The sequence below is a fragment of the Poecilia formosa genome, unplaced genomic scaffold (genome assembly GCF_000485575.1).
Source record: "Poecilia formosa unplaced genomic scaffold, Poecilia_formosa-5.1.2 Scaffold86, whole genome shotgun sequence".
Lineage (NCBI taxonomy): Eukaryota > Metazoa > Chordata > Actinopteri > Cyprinodontiformes > Poeciliidae > Poecilia > Poecilia formosa.
In genome coordinates, this window is record NW_006800025.1 from 512383 (window position 1) to 529471 (window position 17089).

Sequence of the window (17089 nt, forward strand, 5' to 3'; positions counted from 1 at the left end):
TGTACTTAAGTACAGTAACGAAGTACTTGTACTTCGTTACTTCCCACCACTGCTCTGATCTCAATCGCAAGTTGCCCTGGAAAGCTGACTAGGATCTATGAGGAGGAATGGGCCAAACTTTGAGGTATTTCAACTCGTGTTATACTCAAAACATTTGACACAATCATACAGTTTAAGAAGCAATTCTATCAGTCGTAAATAACTGTTTATAAAGAAAAAAACAAACAAACTATGAAATAATCTCAGAAAAAAACTTTACTTATGGTGGCCTTTGACAATTAATCTTTTTTGTAATCCTAATTCAGTTAATTTGTAATCAGAAAAAGAGGAAAATGTGCTGTGTCTGCATGCAGTTAATGTAAGTATCTGGTTTAACTTCTAGATGCTACTGCTTACTAATGTTTTGCCCTTTAACAGCTTGTATTAGAATTTATGCACAGCACAGAGGTGTCTATCACCGGACGCTATCTCTTTGCAAAACAGTATTTAAATCTTATGTTATAAGTAGCTATTTATTAGTACCACAGCTGTTTTCTTTGCCTACAAACCGGTAACCTTTTTCACTATGGCAACGAGGACCATTTCTCTTAAAAACCAAAGACAAAAATGTACTTTTAAATTATGACATTGTGCATTTCCAGTTTGTGCCTGACTTGTCTGCCTCTGGTAATCCATTTGTTCCCTTAAAGGTTATAGTTATCAACGTGGATCTGGCAAAAAGCTTGCGTGTAAAAATAAAGTGCTGCAGTGGGAGTCCACCTTTTCCAACCCTTTCAGCACCAAGCCATTGACTCCTGCCACACAATTCCCTGCACTAAATGCCACTTACGCTATTACAAGTTTTCAGCTGAGTACAGCTCTGACCTGATGGGGCTGAGGACAAAGGGAGTGCACCGACAGGGACACTTATGAAATGCCAGCAGAGAATAACCACCACCAATTGAATGCAAGGCTGTTTCATGGCTGCTAAGGTTTTGAGTTTGACAGAGACTGCTGCGATCACCTACTGTCCTGTGGGAAGAAGATGGTCGACGTGTTTGCAAAAATCCTTTCGAGATATGCTTCATCACACGCTTTCTTCCAGACCCCTGGTCATCCAGCTGTGGCGAGTGTTGCGTTTCACCGAGTGACATCAGCACACTCATAACTTTTAGGCAACCTTGACATAATTGTGCCATAAATGTAACTGACAGGTTGGAAGGCTCTTCCTGACTTGTACTCAATCATAACTATATCACTGTCTCCATGGAGGACACAACCTGCAATTCAGATGAAAGGCAGGACATTCTGCAATGACACAAAATGGTTCTACAAAGTAAACAGGAATAGTGTCTAATGTTAAAAGGAATATTCTGACTTCCAATAATATTCTAAATACAATTTTTTTCTTAGTTCATAGACAAAAAAAATCAATGAGTATTTAAAATTAAGCTCACCTGAGAAGTAGAAACAGATAAAGTTAATAAAAACTATGTTGCACAGATAATAATGACAGCTATATTCATAAGCAGTCTGGGCTTAAAGTGAGTGGCTCTAACTGGGCCTGAGAGAAATTGTGGCTCAGGAACTCGGGTGCCTGTGAAGAACTCACACTTCTGTTTTTACACTTAACAAGCATCCACTGTGTAAAAACAACACAAGGTTTTACAAGTGTAAAAAATGTACAAAAGTGTAAAACAACACCCACTAAAGGCTGGAGAACTGGAGAAGAAGCAGCTAAAGCACGTGTCATTAATGTCTGCAACGTTCAAACCAAAAAGCTGAGTTGATGAAGCAAGAGAACTTTCTCGGCCATAATTAACATGAAACAAGCTGCGACACAAATAATCAATGAGTCATATCAAAACAGAGACAAATCATGCTAGTGTTAGTCTAGCAGTTTTACACTGCTAGACTAACAGTGTAACAGTGAAATAATTGTGACCTTTAATGCGTAAAAATTGGATAGGAGAAAATATATGTCACTGTCAAGGTAAACAGATTGAGAATAAAGTGTCTGGATCATATTCTTTGAGGTGAGTGGGATAAAATAACATTAATAATGCTGACAATGCAGTACTGACAAAATAAGTGTTGTCTTTCTTATAGCGTAGCATTTTGAATTGATTTTATTAACATTATTGATCAGGACATCCTGCTTGAAAACAGTTGTTTGGTGTAAGAGATTTGAAAAGTTTTTATTTATTTGAATTCTGAAATGTAACAATGACACCTTACTCTGCCCCTCACCCGTGACAAAAAATAATATTAGAAGATTTTATTTCTAAAAGATTTGTTTTGAACTGCAAGGGACCTTAAACCATCTTTCTTTACTATATGCACAATCTGGAATGGAACTTGGCTTACCATGGCTTTCAAGCATTTTGTTTTGTCCCACTTGCGCTTATTTGTATAAAATATAACTGGGAATTCTTGTACTACCGCAGCACCCAGGCAGTCTTTGAAATGCAAAAACATCTGACTACTCATATTCATCATCACTATAGTGAGTGAATACTTGTGTGAACATTTCAAACACAGTTATGGTGTTAATTAGTGAGGCTTGCAGATGCTGGCAGGTTTATTTTATCCCCATTATGTAAAGCATAAGGTGATTTTTTTTAGTCATTATCTCATCAGCTGAAGCCAGAGGGGAAAATAAAAAAAAATATGATATAAAGCAAGACTTACATGTTCCATAAGTTCCCTAATCATGCCATTCCACTGTCCCTTGTCATCCTGTGAGCCGTATTTTCCATCAGGCACCAGGCGGATCTCATACGTGAAGCCCAGGATTTTGGCGAGCTCTTTCAGCAAGTCGATGCAGAATCCTTCAAAACGGTCGTTCCCAACCAGTGCCTTGTCAGACTTCTTAAGCATGACATATGGCTCCTCCTGCACGGACCCAAAAGATCAAATGAGAAGCATTGGTGAGGTCAGCTTTTTCAATTTGTTTCAGCACATGCACCTAATTGAAGAAAAGCGATCTGAGCTGACGAGTCGCTGTAGCACTTAACAGATAGTGACAGCAGATTCAAGTTCAGTGTGCAGCTACAGAGACTTAAAATATGAAAGGAGAGTGAAGTTTTTCCACATACAGAAACATGAAATAACCAAATGCTAAGCTACATTAGGCCTATACAAACTAAGCATATTGATGGATATTAACTTATTTAGCTGGTGGATACATCGCAGGCAGACGCTGTAATAAACTGTGACAAAGTCCCTTAACCAAGAAACAAAAGTTCACATCTGCCTTAAAACTATGAGGAAAATCAGCTTTCAGATATGAGTTAAATCAGTGCTGACAAGAGTAAAAAAAAAGAACCATGAGCAAAATACTGGAAAACATGTAAACTTAAATTCTGTGTTAAAAAGACTCATGATGGCAAATGGCATTTAACAAATAAAATAAGTGCATTTAACCAAAAGGGGCTGTCCGTTTTTTACAGTGTACAAAAAAAGACACACTCAGGGAAAAAAAACAGGCAGGTAATGTTGTTAAGATAATAAGTAGTTATTGCAAACTAGCTGTTTGAGCACAAACCCCAACCAGTCACTGGCATAAAATCAGTGACTGGTACAAGCAATCCTCTTATTACTCTATAAAGACCAGAATATCAAATAGATATTATTTGCATGAGAAATAAATATACTTGGAGCTACGTAATTCAGTGATTAGTTTTTCAATATTTAATATCAAAATAACTAAACATTATATATGAAAGTAACATTTTCTGTTCAGCTACCCAACAGTCTTTAGAGGCCGGCGATAATCCACCCGACTGATCACAATTTGTCTGATTACGGATGGAAAGCAAAAGTGAAAAGGAACATGAACACGATGGTGCCTTCATAAATTGTCAACATCCTCCAAAGGACAGCAACGGCACTGTTGCCCGCAGAGACAATGACTGAATCTGAATTGCTCATAAATTATTTCCTTTATTTGGTGCTTGTTACTATTTCCCTGCCAGATAGACTTGCAAAGTACTGATGTGCATTTAAAAACATGTCGGTCCATTTATGCAAAAATAAACTACAATTTATTACACCCAACTGCCATTGTATAATTTACTAACTGAGCTCAGAAGCTGAGTAATTAATTCTCTTGTGAAGGTGACCCCTTGCCATTGTGTTTTGTCAGTGGGAGAGAGAGGTTCAAAAGAAAAAAAGAGGGAGACACAAAGGAGAAAACTGGCGACCATAGCACTTACAGTATGACAATCAAAAAATTATCAGTTATTGGAGAATCAAGCGTTAGTGAAATACTAGGGGACACCCAACCCATATTTGTTAATATGTATTACACCCAAAGCAAATAAATTGACATACTCAAAATTCAGAAACCAGTTGAGCTATTGATCTAAAATAAAATAGAATCATCACAAAAGGTCTTCTCTTTTAGTCAGCTGTGCTTGATTTTTTGCAGTTTTTACTATGTTATTTTTTATTTTATTTTGTTAAATTAAATGTATTAAATTTAATGTTTTTAAAAAATGTGCCACATTTTTTAATACAGTATCGCCATTTCAAGATTGAGGGACAAGAAATGCTTCACATTAATAGGTTAATAAATAAAACTCCCAGAAATGATCCATGCAAAGAAGATATGACTTTTTTGTCTGAGAAATCGTCCATCTAAGATGGGCCTATTGGCTCCTGCATGTAAATACAAAAATATTCTTAATGAATCTGGTACAGAAATTGAACAAATAAAATGTTTGCAAAAATGAAGAAGGGTACACAGGTTCTCAAATTTTTCCCACTGAGTGCTAACAAAATGTATTTGACTGTTCCTATAATATCCAAATCTGTTTGGATATTATAGACACAAAACTGCCTCTTAAATAAACGAGACATGAATACTTGATGACAATGCATTTAAATAGCAAAATGCTTGGCCAAAAACTTCGCTTAACTTGTCCAATTAACTTGATCAAAAAGTTTGCATGTTTAACGAGAAGGCCATTACCATCTGTTTCTAGCCTTCCCGTTTATGGAATTCCCCAAGGTTTGGACTCAAATCAAAGTCTTTATACCAGCTCAACCCTTCTAGTCGCAGCATGAGCGTGCACAACAAAAAGAGGAGGAAGGCAGGCTTGCAAATAGACATTACAGGCAATGGAGTGCAAACAATTATTGTAAGAGGAAAAACACATTAAGTGCCCTAATCTCTACTGCGAAGTTATCAGTATAAAGCTGTCAGATGTCTTGCTCATGCATCACTGAGAATCAGTGTGATGCAATTTCATTACACTACGAGGGGAGATTGATATTAAAATATAAGCTCTTCTTAACAGTTTGAAAGTTTTATGTTCCTAAACTAATGATTCCTGAAGAAACTGCAAATGAAGAAGGCTTGTCAGATCCAAAAATTATATATTTAAGAAGACAGAAAATAAAAGCTACTTAACACCACAATGGCATAAAATCAGTGACTGGTTCTGTATCGTGGTTCAACATTAGACCACTTAAATCCTTGTTCATTTTCTCCATTCTGAGACAGAATTAATATAGATAGCACCTGATAGGCAATAATTATTCCTTACCACAATCCTGCGTGTCATAATTATAGCTTTGTGGCTCAATATAGGCATAATAACAGTGTTTATCATTGTAACTTTAAGGGGTGTGCAGGGGAAGGCCTGTGCCATCACCTCTGTGATAGCTCCTCCACAGACACCAACAGCCAGTGACAGAGCTAAGGACAAACAACGGCAAGTAAATGGCAATGTGGGTCTAAAAAAGGCATTTCTAGGTCTTTTTGTCTGAACATGTAATTAACACTAGTTTATAGTCTCACTTGCTCCATTTGTGCTGCTTTCTTCCTGATCTCCACTTCCAAAGCTTAAATGTCCAGTGAGCCAAGTTGCTACAACACACAATTCAGCAAAAAAAATATTACCCTCTGATGATAATAGACAAACATTTGGCTTATTTTTTCCTCAATCAGACAAAACAATAAAAGCATTCCCTGGTTAAGACTCAAATCATATAGACATCTAGAATATAGCTGATGACAATTTGCTAAAGTTCAAACAGAGCATCAGAATGAGGTAGGACAAAATGATTTAAGTGAAGTTGAATGAGAAATGGACGTTTGCTCCAGTCAAAGTGTTTTACTAGGATTTTCACGAACAACCATCTATCAGGTTTACAGAGACCAACATAAATGTAGGTAATAAAGTGAACAGAGTGCATAACACCCTGCAGAGGCCCTTTACATGGCCCTTAGATTAGCTAAGGAGCGATGAGGGGAGAAGCGCAAGAAATGGGTTTTCATGGCATTGCAACTTCATGCAAACTTTACTTCATCAAGAGCAATGCAAATTGTAAGATGTAGACGTGTAAACACAACGCTATGCACCAATCAACTCAGGAATGAGAAATCACTCTTCTCTGTCTGGTAATCAAACCGACGAGTCTTGGTTTGGAAGCCGCCAGGAAAGTGGTACTTGTCAGACTTTATTATACCAAGCGTACATTTTTTCAGGGTATGGGATAGGCTCCTTCGTTCCCGTGACAGAAGCTCTTTATGATGAAGCACACAATAACATTTTTAGCAATTTCATGCTCTCAAAAATGTGGGAAGATAATTGGGATCACCATATTCCAGTTGTGAAATAATTTTGCACCAGTGCACAAAGTAAAGTCCATAAGCAGATGGATGAATGAGTTTATTGTTTAAATGCAAAAAAAAAAATGATAGGGATGAATTAGAGCATAGATTCTCATCCAGGCTATCTTGTCTAATGCTTTTGCCTGAGCTCAAGTGCTCCCTTAAAAGTGATCCTTCCAAAAGCATGTGGAAAGCTTTCCTAGAAGATTAAACATGTTGCAGTCTATATCGTAATGGAATATTAATCACTAAAGCTTGCTTGTTTGCAAAAGCAGTTGTTACTTTAATTATGGCAATACAATGTATTAAAAAATGTTTTTGAAGTGGATTTTTTTTTTAAGAAAACTAAATATGTTAATTGCATTAAACCTGATTCCTAGCACATAATCAGTAAGAAAAGTTGGAAGACATGGTGACCTACCAGAATGGTGGTGATGACAAGAGAACGGTTAGACAGAGAATCAGTGATGTTCATCCCTTTTCGCTTCGGCACTTCCGTGATGTTAAGACCTCCTGACGCACTCCACTTCCCCACCTGTGGAAGATGAAAAGTGTGCAAGCTAAGTGTTCTGTGTCTGTTGGCGAGCTATGACCTCCACAGACTCCCCCGCCAACTGTTTCCTGCATTAGTGCCAGGTTGAACACATCTCCAGCAGCATTAGATGATTGGCTGTGTCACCTTTTATCAGCAGGCTAAGGTGCTCTGCAAAGTATAGGTAGTCAAGAATATACACTGATAGGAAAAAAAAAAAAAAAAAAAAAAAAAAACATGTTGGGTAAACCACACAATGATAACATTCTTCGAAGAGTATCGTTATTTGCCTGAGATGATCATGAAAATGCTGATGAACTACTAAAAACACCATATTACCTAATTTGCAATTATATTATTAGTGCTCTCAGTTTTAACAATATGTAACGATAAATGAAAACAAAAAAAAAACTAAATGTTGAGTAGGACACTACCAAACACAGTGCTTATTTTAAACCTTACAGCTAATTTGAAAAGAATAAAGAAGGAGAAAAATTGGAGCTTGGATTCCATTGTGCGAGTAATTTTTCTCTGCAGTGTCAGTGAGATAAGCAAAGTGATTTGAGCAAATAAAAAGAAGTTACACATGCAAGAAGCCTTAAGGCAAATATCTCAGCACATTGTAGAAACGCACTCTGGAACATATCATTAGCACAAATAGTCCTGTGGCTGTCTATAGCAATCTCTGTTTGCAACTCAAGCTTTCCACCAAGCCCTCCTCTGTTTCCTCTATTGCTACACTCTGAGCTTTTAATATTCACTGGGATTTGTGCTTGAGGTGAATCCATTTAAAGACGCTCACCATCCAACACACACAGACACAAGAGCACACAAAAGCATGAAAAGTGCCTGTTAATGTCCTCCCTGGCTAATCCAGGGAGAGGCATATGCTCTAATTTGAAAACCACATTAGTTACAGCTTGTCTCACAAAACCGGAGAGGACTCCAGGAGAGAATTTAAAAATATCAGGATGTTTTCCGCTTTGCAAAACTCCTTCTAATAGCACCGAATTACAATTAGTTCAATTCATTTAACATGATTAGCATGAATTAGTTGATTCAAAAGTTATTTTCTCATGCAAATACACAAAGAGCATTACACTTAATTCACCATCTTGGGCATGCTCTCGTCTACCAAAAGTGACACACTGAGAACCTGTTCATAAACTTAGGCTAATATTCAATTACAAGGGATTAGTTGGGAATAAAAAAAGTCCACATCTTAACAGGCTCACCCAGTTAAAGCCGATTCTGTGGATATGCAAGGAAAAAAAAAAAAAAAATCCAGCAATCTACAGCAGGCTGTGGATCAACGCTAACATGCCTGAGTGAAGGATTTGTCAAAAGCACAATAATAATACGGCATCAAATAATTTTTGCAATGCTTCAGTTTAAATGGCTGCACGCAGGACAAGACGCCAGTGAAAAGGAGAAGAATCATTTCAAAGCTCTGTTCTGGAGGGTTACAAGCTGAAAAGTCTCTGCTATTATACTGTAGAGTCCTAAGCCTTGAGGGAGTTTCTGAAGAAGTCATAATGGGACTCATCCTTATTTTATTCATTCACACTGTATGAAAGCCACTTAGCAGATAATAGCTGTTGTAGTTGCCCTCCAGTATAATAAAATACTTTCTACAATTTTGCCCTGGTAGATGTTGTTTTTATCTTTTTGTAAAATGTACTTATTCAGTTTAGTGCCAAACACCATTTAAGCATTACCTCAAATTATCACTTAGAGATTCTGCTACTAACACACAATTGTGTAACCCAAACAATTTATTTTACTATCTACTAACTTATGCTTGTGTTTTAACTCCCAATACTCCTCTTAATAAAAAAGCCAAATGACACTTCAACATTAATATTTCAGTATTTTAAAAAATATCTGTGATTAATATCAAAAGATGTGAAACAGAATCTGAAGAAAATGTTTTCTATAGCTGCAATCTCAAGACTAACATCTACATTTATCTTAATAAATATATCCTCAATCTACTTCTATAGATGGATTCAAATTGGATTGCATACATACTTTATTGTTTCAAATAATGAAATATAATTTGCAAAGGATGTAGTAAAAGCCGATTGTATTCACTCACTGACTTTGCAGCTATATCCCCCATCCTGCGTAAGCATCCGGCCTCAGTGGAAAGGAACAGCTTTCCTTTAACAGGAAGGAACCTTCAGCAGAGCCCAGTTTGGTGAAACAAACTCACCTTTTCAAGGCCATCCTCCTTCAGACTGACGATGTCCAAGTCAAAGTCTGTGCGTAACCCAGTCGTCTTGTTGAAGGACAACCTTCCAGTCAAACCATCCCAGTGAGACTGAAACATGAAAATGTTGCATATTAATAAAGAACATTTCAATTATATTAGCACTGCAGAAGATTTATTTTATGGAGGCTTGAGTGATCCATCCATCCATCTTTCTATCGTTCTTGCTGCAATGTCATTAGGAGGTGGAATAACAGAATATATTTGCTTGTTGCGTAAATTGCAAAAGCCTTGCCTGAATGTAAATTTTAAACATTGTTTCTGTTCCTTAATTTATTTTGTATTCTTTATGTTTAGCAAATACTCTGATAGCCCAAACACATAAAAATAAATATACTTCCTGCCAAAAAAAAAGTGCACTTTATCTTCCTGCTGAAAATAAATTCACTCCCACACATACACAGACCAAAAGCAAAAACACAACTATACAAGCTGCATTCCCTTTTTTTAATTACATTTTACATCTCAACGCCTCCGACACATTTTCCCTCCAGACTACGTAGTTAATTAACAACCATCTTCTTTTGCTTGATTCCACCCGAAGGAGAAAAACTACGACTGCCCCCGATTATGATTCCTTGATACTGGCACCCTCCAGAAATGACTGCAGGTGCAGCCACAACAGCATGCCACTTACCTGATCCTCTCAAATGTAAGCCATCTGTAAGCTTCTATGATACTAACAGCTGATGACGTTGCCCCTGAATTAGCATTTTCATTTTTAAATGCTATACTAACTAAAGAATGTGTATAAATTAACGCTTCTGCGTAGAAAAAAAAAAGAGATTTCTAATTAGGCATCAATGTCACTCTCATCCTGTCGCAGTCTCTGATGTGCACACTGGATGTTTAACAGGTCTTCACACAATAAGGCAATCAATCACCGTGTGTCAACCTATTGCACTTTACTAATATTTAAAACCCATTCTGTGACAACCTCACAACCAGCTAGCTGTCCAGCCTCCAGCTTGCAAGAACTTGTTGTGCAAAGATTGAACCTTCAAGGAGAAATCTGTGACACTCTATTTTTCAAAATCCTCCCATACCTCATTCCCTCTGGCCTATTGCCACCGAGGTGGGAGGCATGTTCAAACAGCTTTAATTCAGAAAATGACATATACTATGCCTCAGCCGTATCACATCCGGAGGGCCAATTCAACCTTCAGAACATGTCAGCCTCTGATCTTGAAGCAAGTGTAAATCAGTGGTGAGTTAATGTTTTATTACCAAACACTAGATGTTTAGCATTTGTTTAACCTTTATCAGGATTTGCTACTCTTTTCCAATATAATTGCGAAAGAAAAATTGGCCAACAATACTTTGATGTTTACTTAGTCTAATTGGAACAAATAAACACCAGACATTGTTGTACAAGCATGTAAATGTTATGCAAATAATACATTTCTGGCTTGTCTTTTGGCTGAAAATAGAGGATTGCCTCTGCAGCTCTAACAGTCTTTTAAAAGTAATATTTTATTAAGTAAGTATTAATATGTAGAGGTTAATATATAGAATACTTATAGTACTGATTCACATATTGTGCTATTCCTACTTCATTTGCTGCAGTTATCTACTCAATTTGATTAACTTTATTCCAACATTGGAACTCTTTTACAAATTGCATATTGCCATTTTGTGCCAACCAACGCAGACTGTTGTCATTTCACCCAGACAGTGTTTTATAAGTGGAAGGTTTTGCTCCATCCATCCAATATCTACACCCGATTATGCTTGCAGGACTGCAGCCTTTCTCCAGCAGCCATTGCTGCTGAGATGTGGGGTGCAGCTGGTGCAGGAGGTCAGTCCAACGCAAAAGCAGAAGAGTTAGTTTTGCAAAAAAATACTTGTTTCAGAGTCGATGTAAATGCGAGGCATTTTCTCTTTCAACGTTAAATAAGTGTAGAATTTTGTAATCCAATTGAAGATTAGCAGAATTTAACACACTTTTTGACAAATCAAAGCAAGCACAAGCAATTCAAGAATCAATCAATTCTACCCTGTCATGTTCTTGCCTTTTCTTTTTTGAAGTAAAATGTGGACTCTAACTTTAACAATAATTTGTAGTTACTGCTTATTACTATTGAGGCTGGTCTTTAGGAATCTGATGCTTTTCTTACCCTGGAAATAATGAGCAAAGATATATACAAATTTGTGCAGCTATTTGCTTGGATTTTGCACTTTGAAGCACACATTTGTTTTGCAAAGGCTTTGTGAATCCACTGTATGTAAAATACAAGGTTATTTAATTAGTGCAAAATCCTTGTAATCTTTTATGTTATATACACATTCTATGTCCTTAGATGTTGTTTAAGCAAAGAAAAAACCCTCATTACTGCAAGACGGAACATAATATTTTATATCACCAAGAGTAAAATTAGTCTCTCTGTGAACTGACAAAGGTAGGCTGTTTTAGCACACAAATATAAAACATCAGCGTGCACGACTGCAAATACCTCAAAGGCTGTGGTGAAGTGTACCAAAGTCACAAATACCTTCTAAAATCCTAACAGGTTTCTTTTTGTGTAATTCACAGACCTCAGAAAAATCTTGAACATGTGTGCAAAGGGGCTGTTATCTTGAGAACAGAGGCTGGATGAAAAGCAGAAATGACTTGAATCATCCCACCTTAGGTATTTTTGCAGGTCAGACACAAATGATACTTTGCTTCATATTCACTGGAGTGAGCAGAGGATTTGGGCTATGCCAATTTCAAGCAATATATTGCTTGAACGTATGTGAAGTTATTGAGCCAGGGATACCATACAAAACTATCAGGCTTATCTCTGTCAAAGATATCAGCTGGTAAAAGGAAATTCTTGAAAAACCCACAAGCTGTGTCTGTTCAAAATATACACCTCACCTTCGCTTTCTATCAAAGCTTCACAAGCTTTGATAGAGCAAGGAAAAGATAAACATGTTTTAGCCTTGATTCTCCTTCTGTTTACCAATCGTCTAAACATCAGTCTGGGCTAAAGTTTAAATATTTGTACATTTTATTCTTCATTCTATTATTTAGGTACAAGCAATGCAGTAACTAGGTTTGTATTTTTACACAAGTCAAAAGATGAACTACACAAACACTTATCTGCACAAGAGATGCAACAAAAATTCAAACGGTTCATTTTCCCCTAGTCAGGGTTAGTACGAATCTGGGTAACAATGAACAATGACACTTATCAGTCTAGATGCTGTTACTGAGTAAATAGCACTTGCAATGCTGGCTGCAAATTCTGATAGCATGTGCATCACAGAGCTGTTTCTGTCAACACTGGATGGGAAAGGTTGTCAGTAATTTTCTCTGACAAAATGAATAATTCTTATGGTAAATTACAATCCAGAGAGTGCATTCTGTCTTAAAGGTTAATGATTTCGTTTAAAAATAAATAAACAGAATCCCTACTATTTGTAAAATCTCTGAACAACATACAAAAGAAAAAAAAAAAGAAATATGACAAATTATTTTCTTATTTAAACTTCCAGATACAAACTGAAGCAACTCGGCACATCTCTGATTTGTCATTTTGTCTGAGGCACTGTCAGATGCTTATGTTGAATGTGATAAAAGGCAATTATACAACATGTGCCTCCAAAAGGTTATGGCATCTTTTATCCTGAAAAATAGGTTATGAGTAGAGAGAAATGATGAAGCTGACAAAAAACTGCTTTGATGTGTGAGTCAAGCTTAGCTTCTCTTGGTAGCGGGTCTGACATATTTAGCTAAAGATCTAAATAAGACACAGTTACTAGGCTTCCACTTCTGTTCTCTGGTTAACCACTCAGTGTGTTTCAACATAAATAACTGAGAGTAAAACAGCAGCAGGCCAAAGGTGACCCATCACCTCTTTGATGAAACTCATGAAGCGGCCTCCGAATCTCCAGGGTTTATGTCGGTGGCACTGCAGTGAGTTCACAGTCATCTGTGGAGCGTGCTGGTATGAGACGGACACAATGTGGACAGCATCATAGGTCAGAGCTGCATCTGTCTGGAATAAGGGGTGAACATTATTTCAGCTGGCGGCTATAGACAATAGTTTTCACACTGACATAACACTGAAAATCCATTTCAACACAGACACTATTATGGGTGGAAATTAACGCACACCACAAGCCAAATACAGGGACATTTATCTGTCTGGTAAATTTGGCAAGGTTACAATTTAAACAGGAGAGTGGCATTTAATTGCTTCAACTGTTGGGTGTAGAAATGAATGAGAGCTGCTCTGCTTTTAGATTGCTGCAAATGCAACCCTTTTTATAAGAAGAAGTGAATAGCATTTTCATGTGATATTTGTCTCAAGAGGTGACACTGGCAACCAATAAAAATTATATATATATAGTTCCTTTGATTTGACGATCTGTCCAGGCTAATGGAATACAGATTTCACAAATGTAAATCAGACTTACAAGCAACAAAAAAATCCCTATAAAATCTGTACAACTAAATTAAATTTATATTTTAAAATCAAGCAGTAACATAGCAAAATGTGGAAAAAGTTAGTACTGTGAATACTTTATGGATACACTTCATATTCTAAGAATAAACACATTTTATGGTATCTGCTAATATATGACAAAAAACTTTCATGAAAAAGAGAACAAAATTGCATTGTTAGTTATTCTTTTAGAAAGTATGATTGTGACTGTTTTCCCTGGAATGGTGTGTCTGAATTTGTTTTTACTGTAAAGTGACAGCAGTCAGTGGTAAACACTGGACTTTGAAGCAGAATTTGGCATGAAATCTTATTAGACTCTCAGAATAAATCACAAATTAAGAATTGGTATTTTTAAATAACCCGCACATTCAGTAAAAAGTTAAAATCTTGAGTATCTTGTGTTTATCCCAGCTGGTAATTTTCTTATATTTTGTCTTCGCTGTCAAGTCTGAATAGGCAAAGGTTACTATAATTTTTGTCAAAAACATACTGGCACAGAAGGTACCCATTCTTTTACAGGTGGGAATCTTTTAGTGTTTCATGATTTGATTAAATTTTAGGGTCACAATTCCATTCTAAATCAATTTTCAATTTGAAGTGATTTTTCATAATGATTTCTGCTTCAGTCTATAGGTGTGCAGATAATTCTCGTGACATAAATGATCTCTAAGCCAAAATAAAATAAAACAAAATCCATTTTCAATGGTTGTGCAATACTGACTGCACCACTTTTAAAACAAATCAAAATATCACACTTGCCCATTCCGCATTTCAAGTGTGGAACTTGAAGAATATTACAAAATAGTTCATGAAAAACAGCATTCATACTGTGCACTGGATTACTCTCGGAACTATTCACGTCACAAAAATGATCATTTGATATGAAAAACAAACTGAATATGTTTCTGATTTTGTAGTTTTAAAAATAAATTAAAAATTCTATATTTATACCGTCATGATGCCTTCCAGCAGGCCTGAATCTGGTTTAGGTGGAATTTGTCTTTCCATTGACCATTTCTCCACAATAGATGCAACCTGGGGGTTGTCCACATTGAGGATGCGAAAGCCAGTCATGTTGACACCACAAAAGCGATATGGCTCTAGATCAATAGCCATCAGGTCCTTTTTGAGAAACAAAAGAAAGAAACGAAAGGTTGTTATGCAGTCAGGCATTACTGAACATCTTGTGTTTGAAGTACATACTCTGTATCATTTGTCCTCATATAGAGATAGATTTGGACAGCATCAAATAAAAACAGAGAAATATCTATTTAAGACAGAACAAAGAATAATTTAAACTTTGCATTATAAATCAAATCAGACAGAGCACTAGAGTTCAAAAGATTTTTCCTGACATGGTCACATTTATATGAATAATGGCTAAACAGCCCAAGCAATAAACATCCCAACCACTTTTTTCTTTTTTTTAATTGGATTTTTAAAAAAAAGGCATTTTTTTAAAGGCTGGCAGATTATTAATTATTTGCTTGTAGCTTGGAAAATTAAAGAAAACACCAAAACAAATCATTTGTTTTGTATCATATTAATATTCCGCTCTTGCATTGCCTTGGCATCTTCAACAAAAAATAAATAGGAATTCAGTCTGAGCCTTTGTAATGTCTGGAGCAGCGATTGTATCTGATGTGTGAAGTCACAAGTTGACACACGTCATGTGAAATTGGGCCGCGGGGCTTGGAAAAGACATTTGGATGAACATAGATATTTCATTAGCACCCTGTGGAGGAAGAGCCGGGGGACGGAGAGCATGTAAGACATTCACTAAAGAATGGCCATTGTTACCCTCTGATAAAGCTGTCTTTTTTCCTTCTTTTAACGTGCAGAATAATTTGTCCTTTCTAAATGAAGCAAAGAGTAACCCAGATTACCACAGCTGAAAATGTCTGAGGTATAGATTGGGAAGTTGGGAAAGTAAACTAACAGAAATCTTTGGACTATACGAATTCAATTTTATTTTTTTAATGTAGCAAAGCATGTCCAATCCTCTCTTACTTTGTATTTACAATTGTATTTACAAATATTTACAAATGGTGATTTGTTCTGTACTTGCTTTTCATATTACAGAAAGTCAGACAAATAAAAAAACTTATGAAAAGTTCTAGTTTACTTTTATCAGAACTAAGTATCACACACACGCACACATGCAACACAAACACATACGTAACATGATCCTACATTTGCCTTATACAGAATTTTTTTCTGCAGTTTAAGATGCTTTGAGAGAATGCAAAAGTGATACAGTAGGGGAAAACATAACTAAGTTCTTAGCTTAAAGCTCTCTAAGATCGCTGTGGCAAGACAAGGGCTATGACAGTTTCATTTCAAAGGACAAGGAAGTTATTACCCCCATAGCTCTGTGCTTTTGCCTTTTCACGCTCTAATAAGTCGGCACTTCCCTCACCTCTGAAGATAAAACATAGACATCAGTGAACTCCATCGAGAGGAAATTGTATTGCCATGTACACCGTGCAAGAATTCATTACTTTGGATCAAATAAAGTTGCCAGGTATAATCTTCTTAATGGGATATCTATCAGTAAGACAGCATATTGGAGTTTTAGATAGGTATAACACTGATCCTATCAAGATACCCATGTCTTATGTACAAAAAATATAGTTGGGAAAATGCAATAAAACAAATGCATAAAAATGCTGCTGAATACTCAAAAACTCAATACAAGAATATAAATAATCTTCAGATTTCCATATTAAAGCAAAACAGATGCTACATGAACATGACACACCACATAACAATGTCATTGCTCCGCTGTCAACTGTGAGAAATGACACACATCATATCTGGACCCCTGTGTCATAACATATTATCACAACAGTCTGGCCATGCCTGCAGAGACAGTGAGTGTGAGCGCTCAAGAGAGTCAGGAGACAAAGACAGTAACAGAGGGTGAAAGGAACAGCACAGAGCATGCTGCTTTGTATTCCAGTTCAATCTGCTGGTTCCCATTTAGGCAGGGTAACGGAGAAAAGCAGCCCCCTACGGACACTTGTGTTGAGTTTTTTTTAATTTTTTTTTTTTATTCTATCACACAAGGTGAGAAGGTCACTGCTATAAAGCCAGTTATTTTAAGTAGTTTACATTATTAGCAATAAAATAGTAAATAAAAAACGAACTGTCTGGAATTTTTGTTTGTGTAGACATTTCTATTTTTAGACTTTGTACCAGGATTTTATAAAGTTCATCATCATCATAAGACAGTGTCCATAAAAAGCCCT

General features: G+C 36.4%; 1 protein-coding gene across 2 annotated transcripts in view; it reads right to left on the reverse strand.

Moving 5' to 3' along the window:
- grik3 (glutamate ionotropic receptor kainate type subunit 3) overlaps positions 1 to 17089 on the reverse strand; it is a 140210-nt gene that overhangs the window by 28981 nt on the left and 94140 nt on the right. For both annotated transcript variants that reach the window (XM_007557241.2, XM_016673922.1), the window contains exons 6-10: positions 14790 to 14960; positions 13245 to 13388; positions 9349 to 9456; positions 7023 to 7136; positions 2671 to 2874 (exon numbers count right to left, since the gene is read on the reverse strand). In XM_007557241.2, coding sequence (XP_007557303.1) covers positions 2671 to 2874; positions 7023 to 7136; positions 9349 to 9456; positions 13245 to 13388; positions 14790 to 14960 — 741 coding nt within the window. The remainder of the gene's footprint in view (positions 1 to 2670; positions 2875 to 7022; positions 7137 to 9348; positions 9457 to 13244; positions 13389 to 14789; positions 14961 to 17089) is intronic.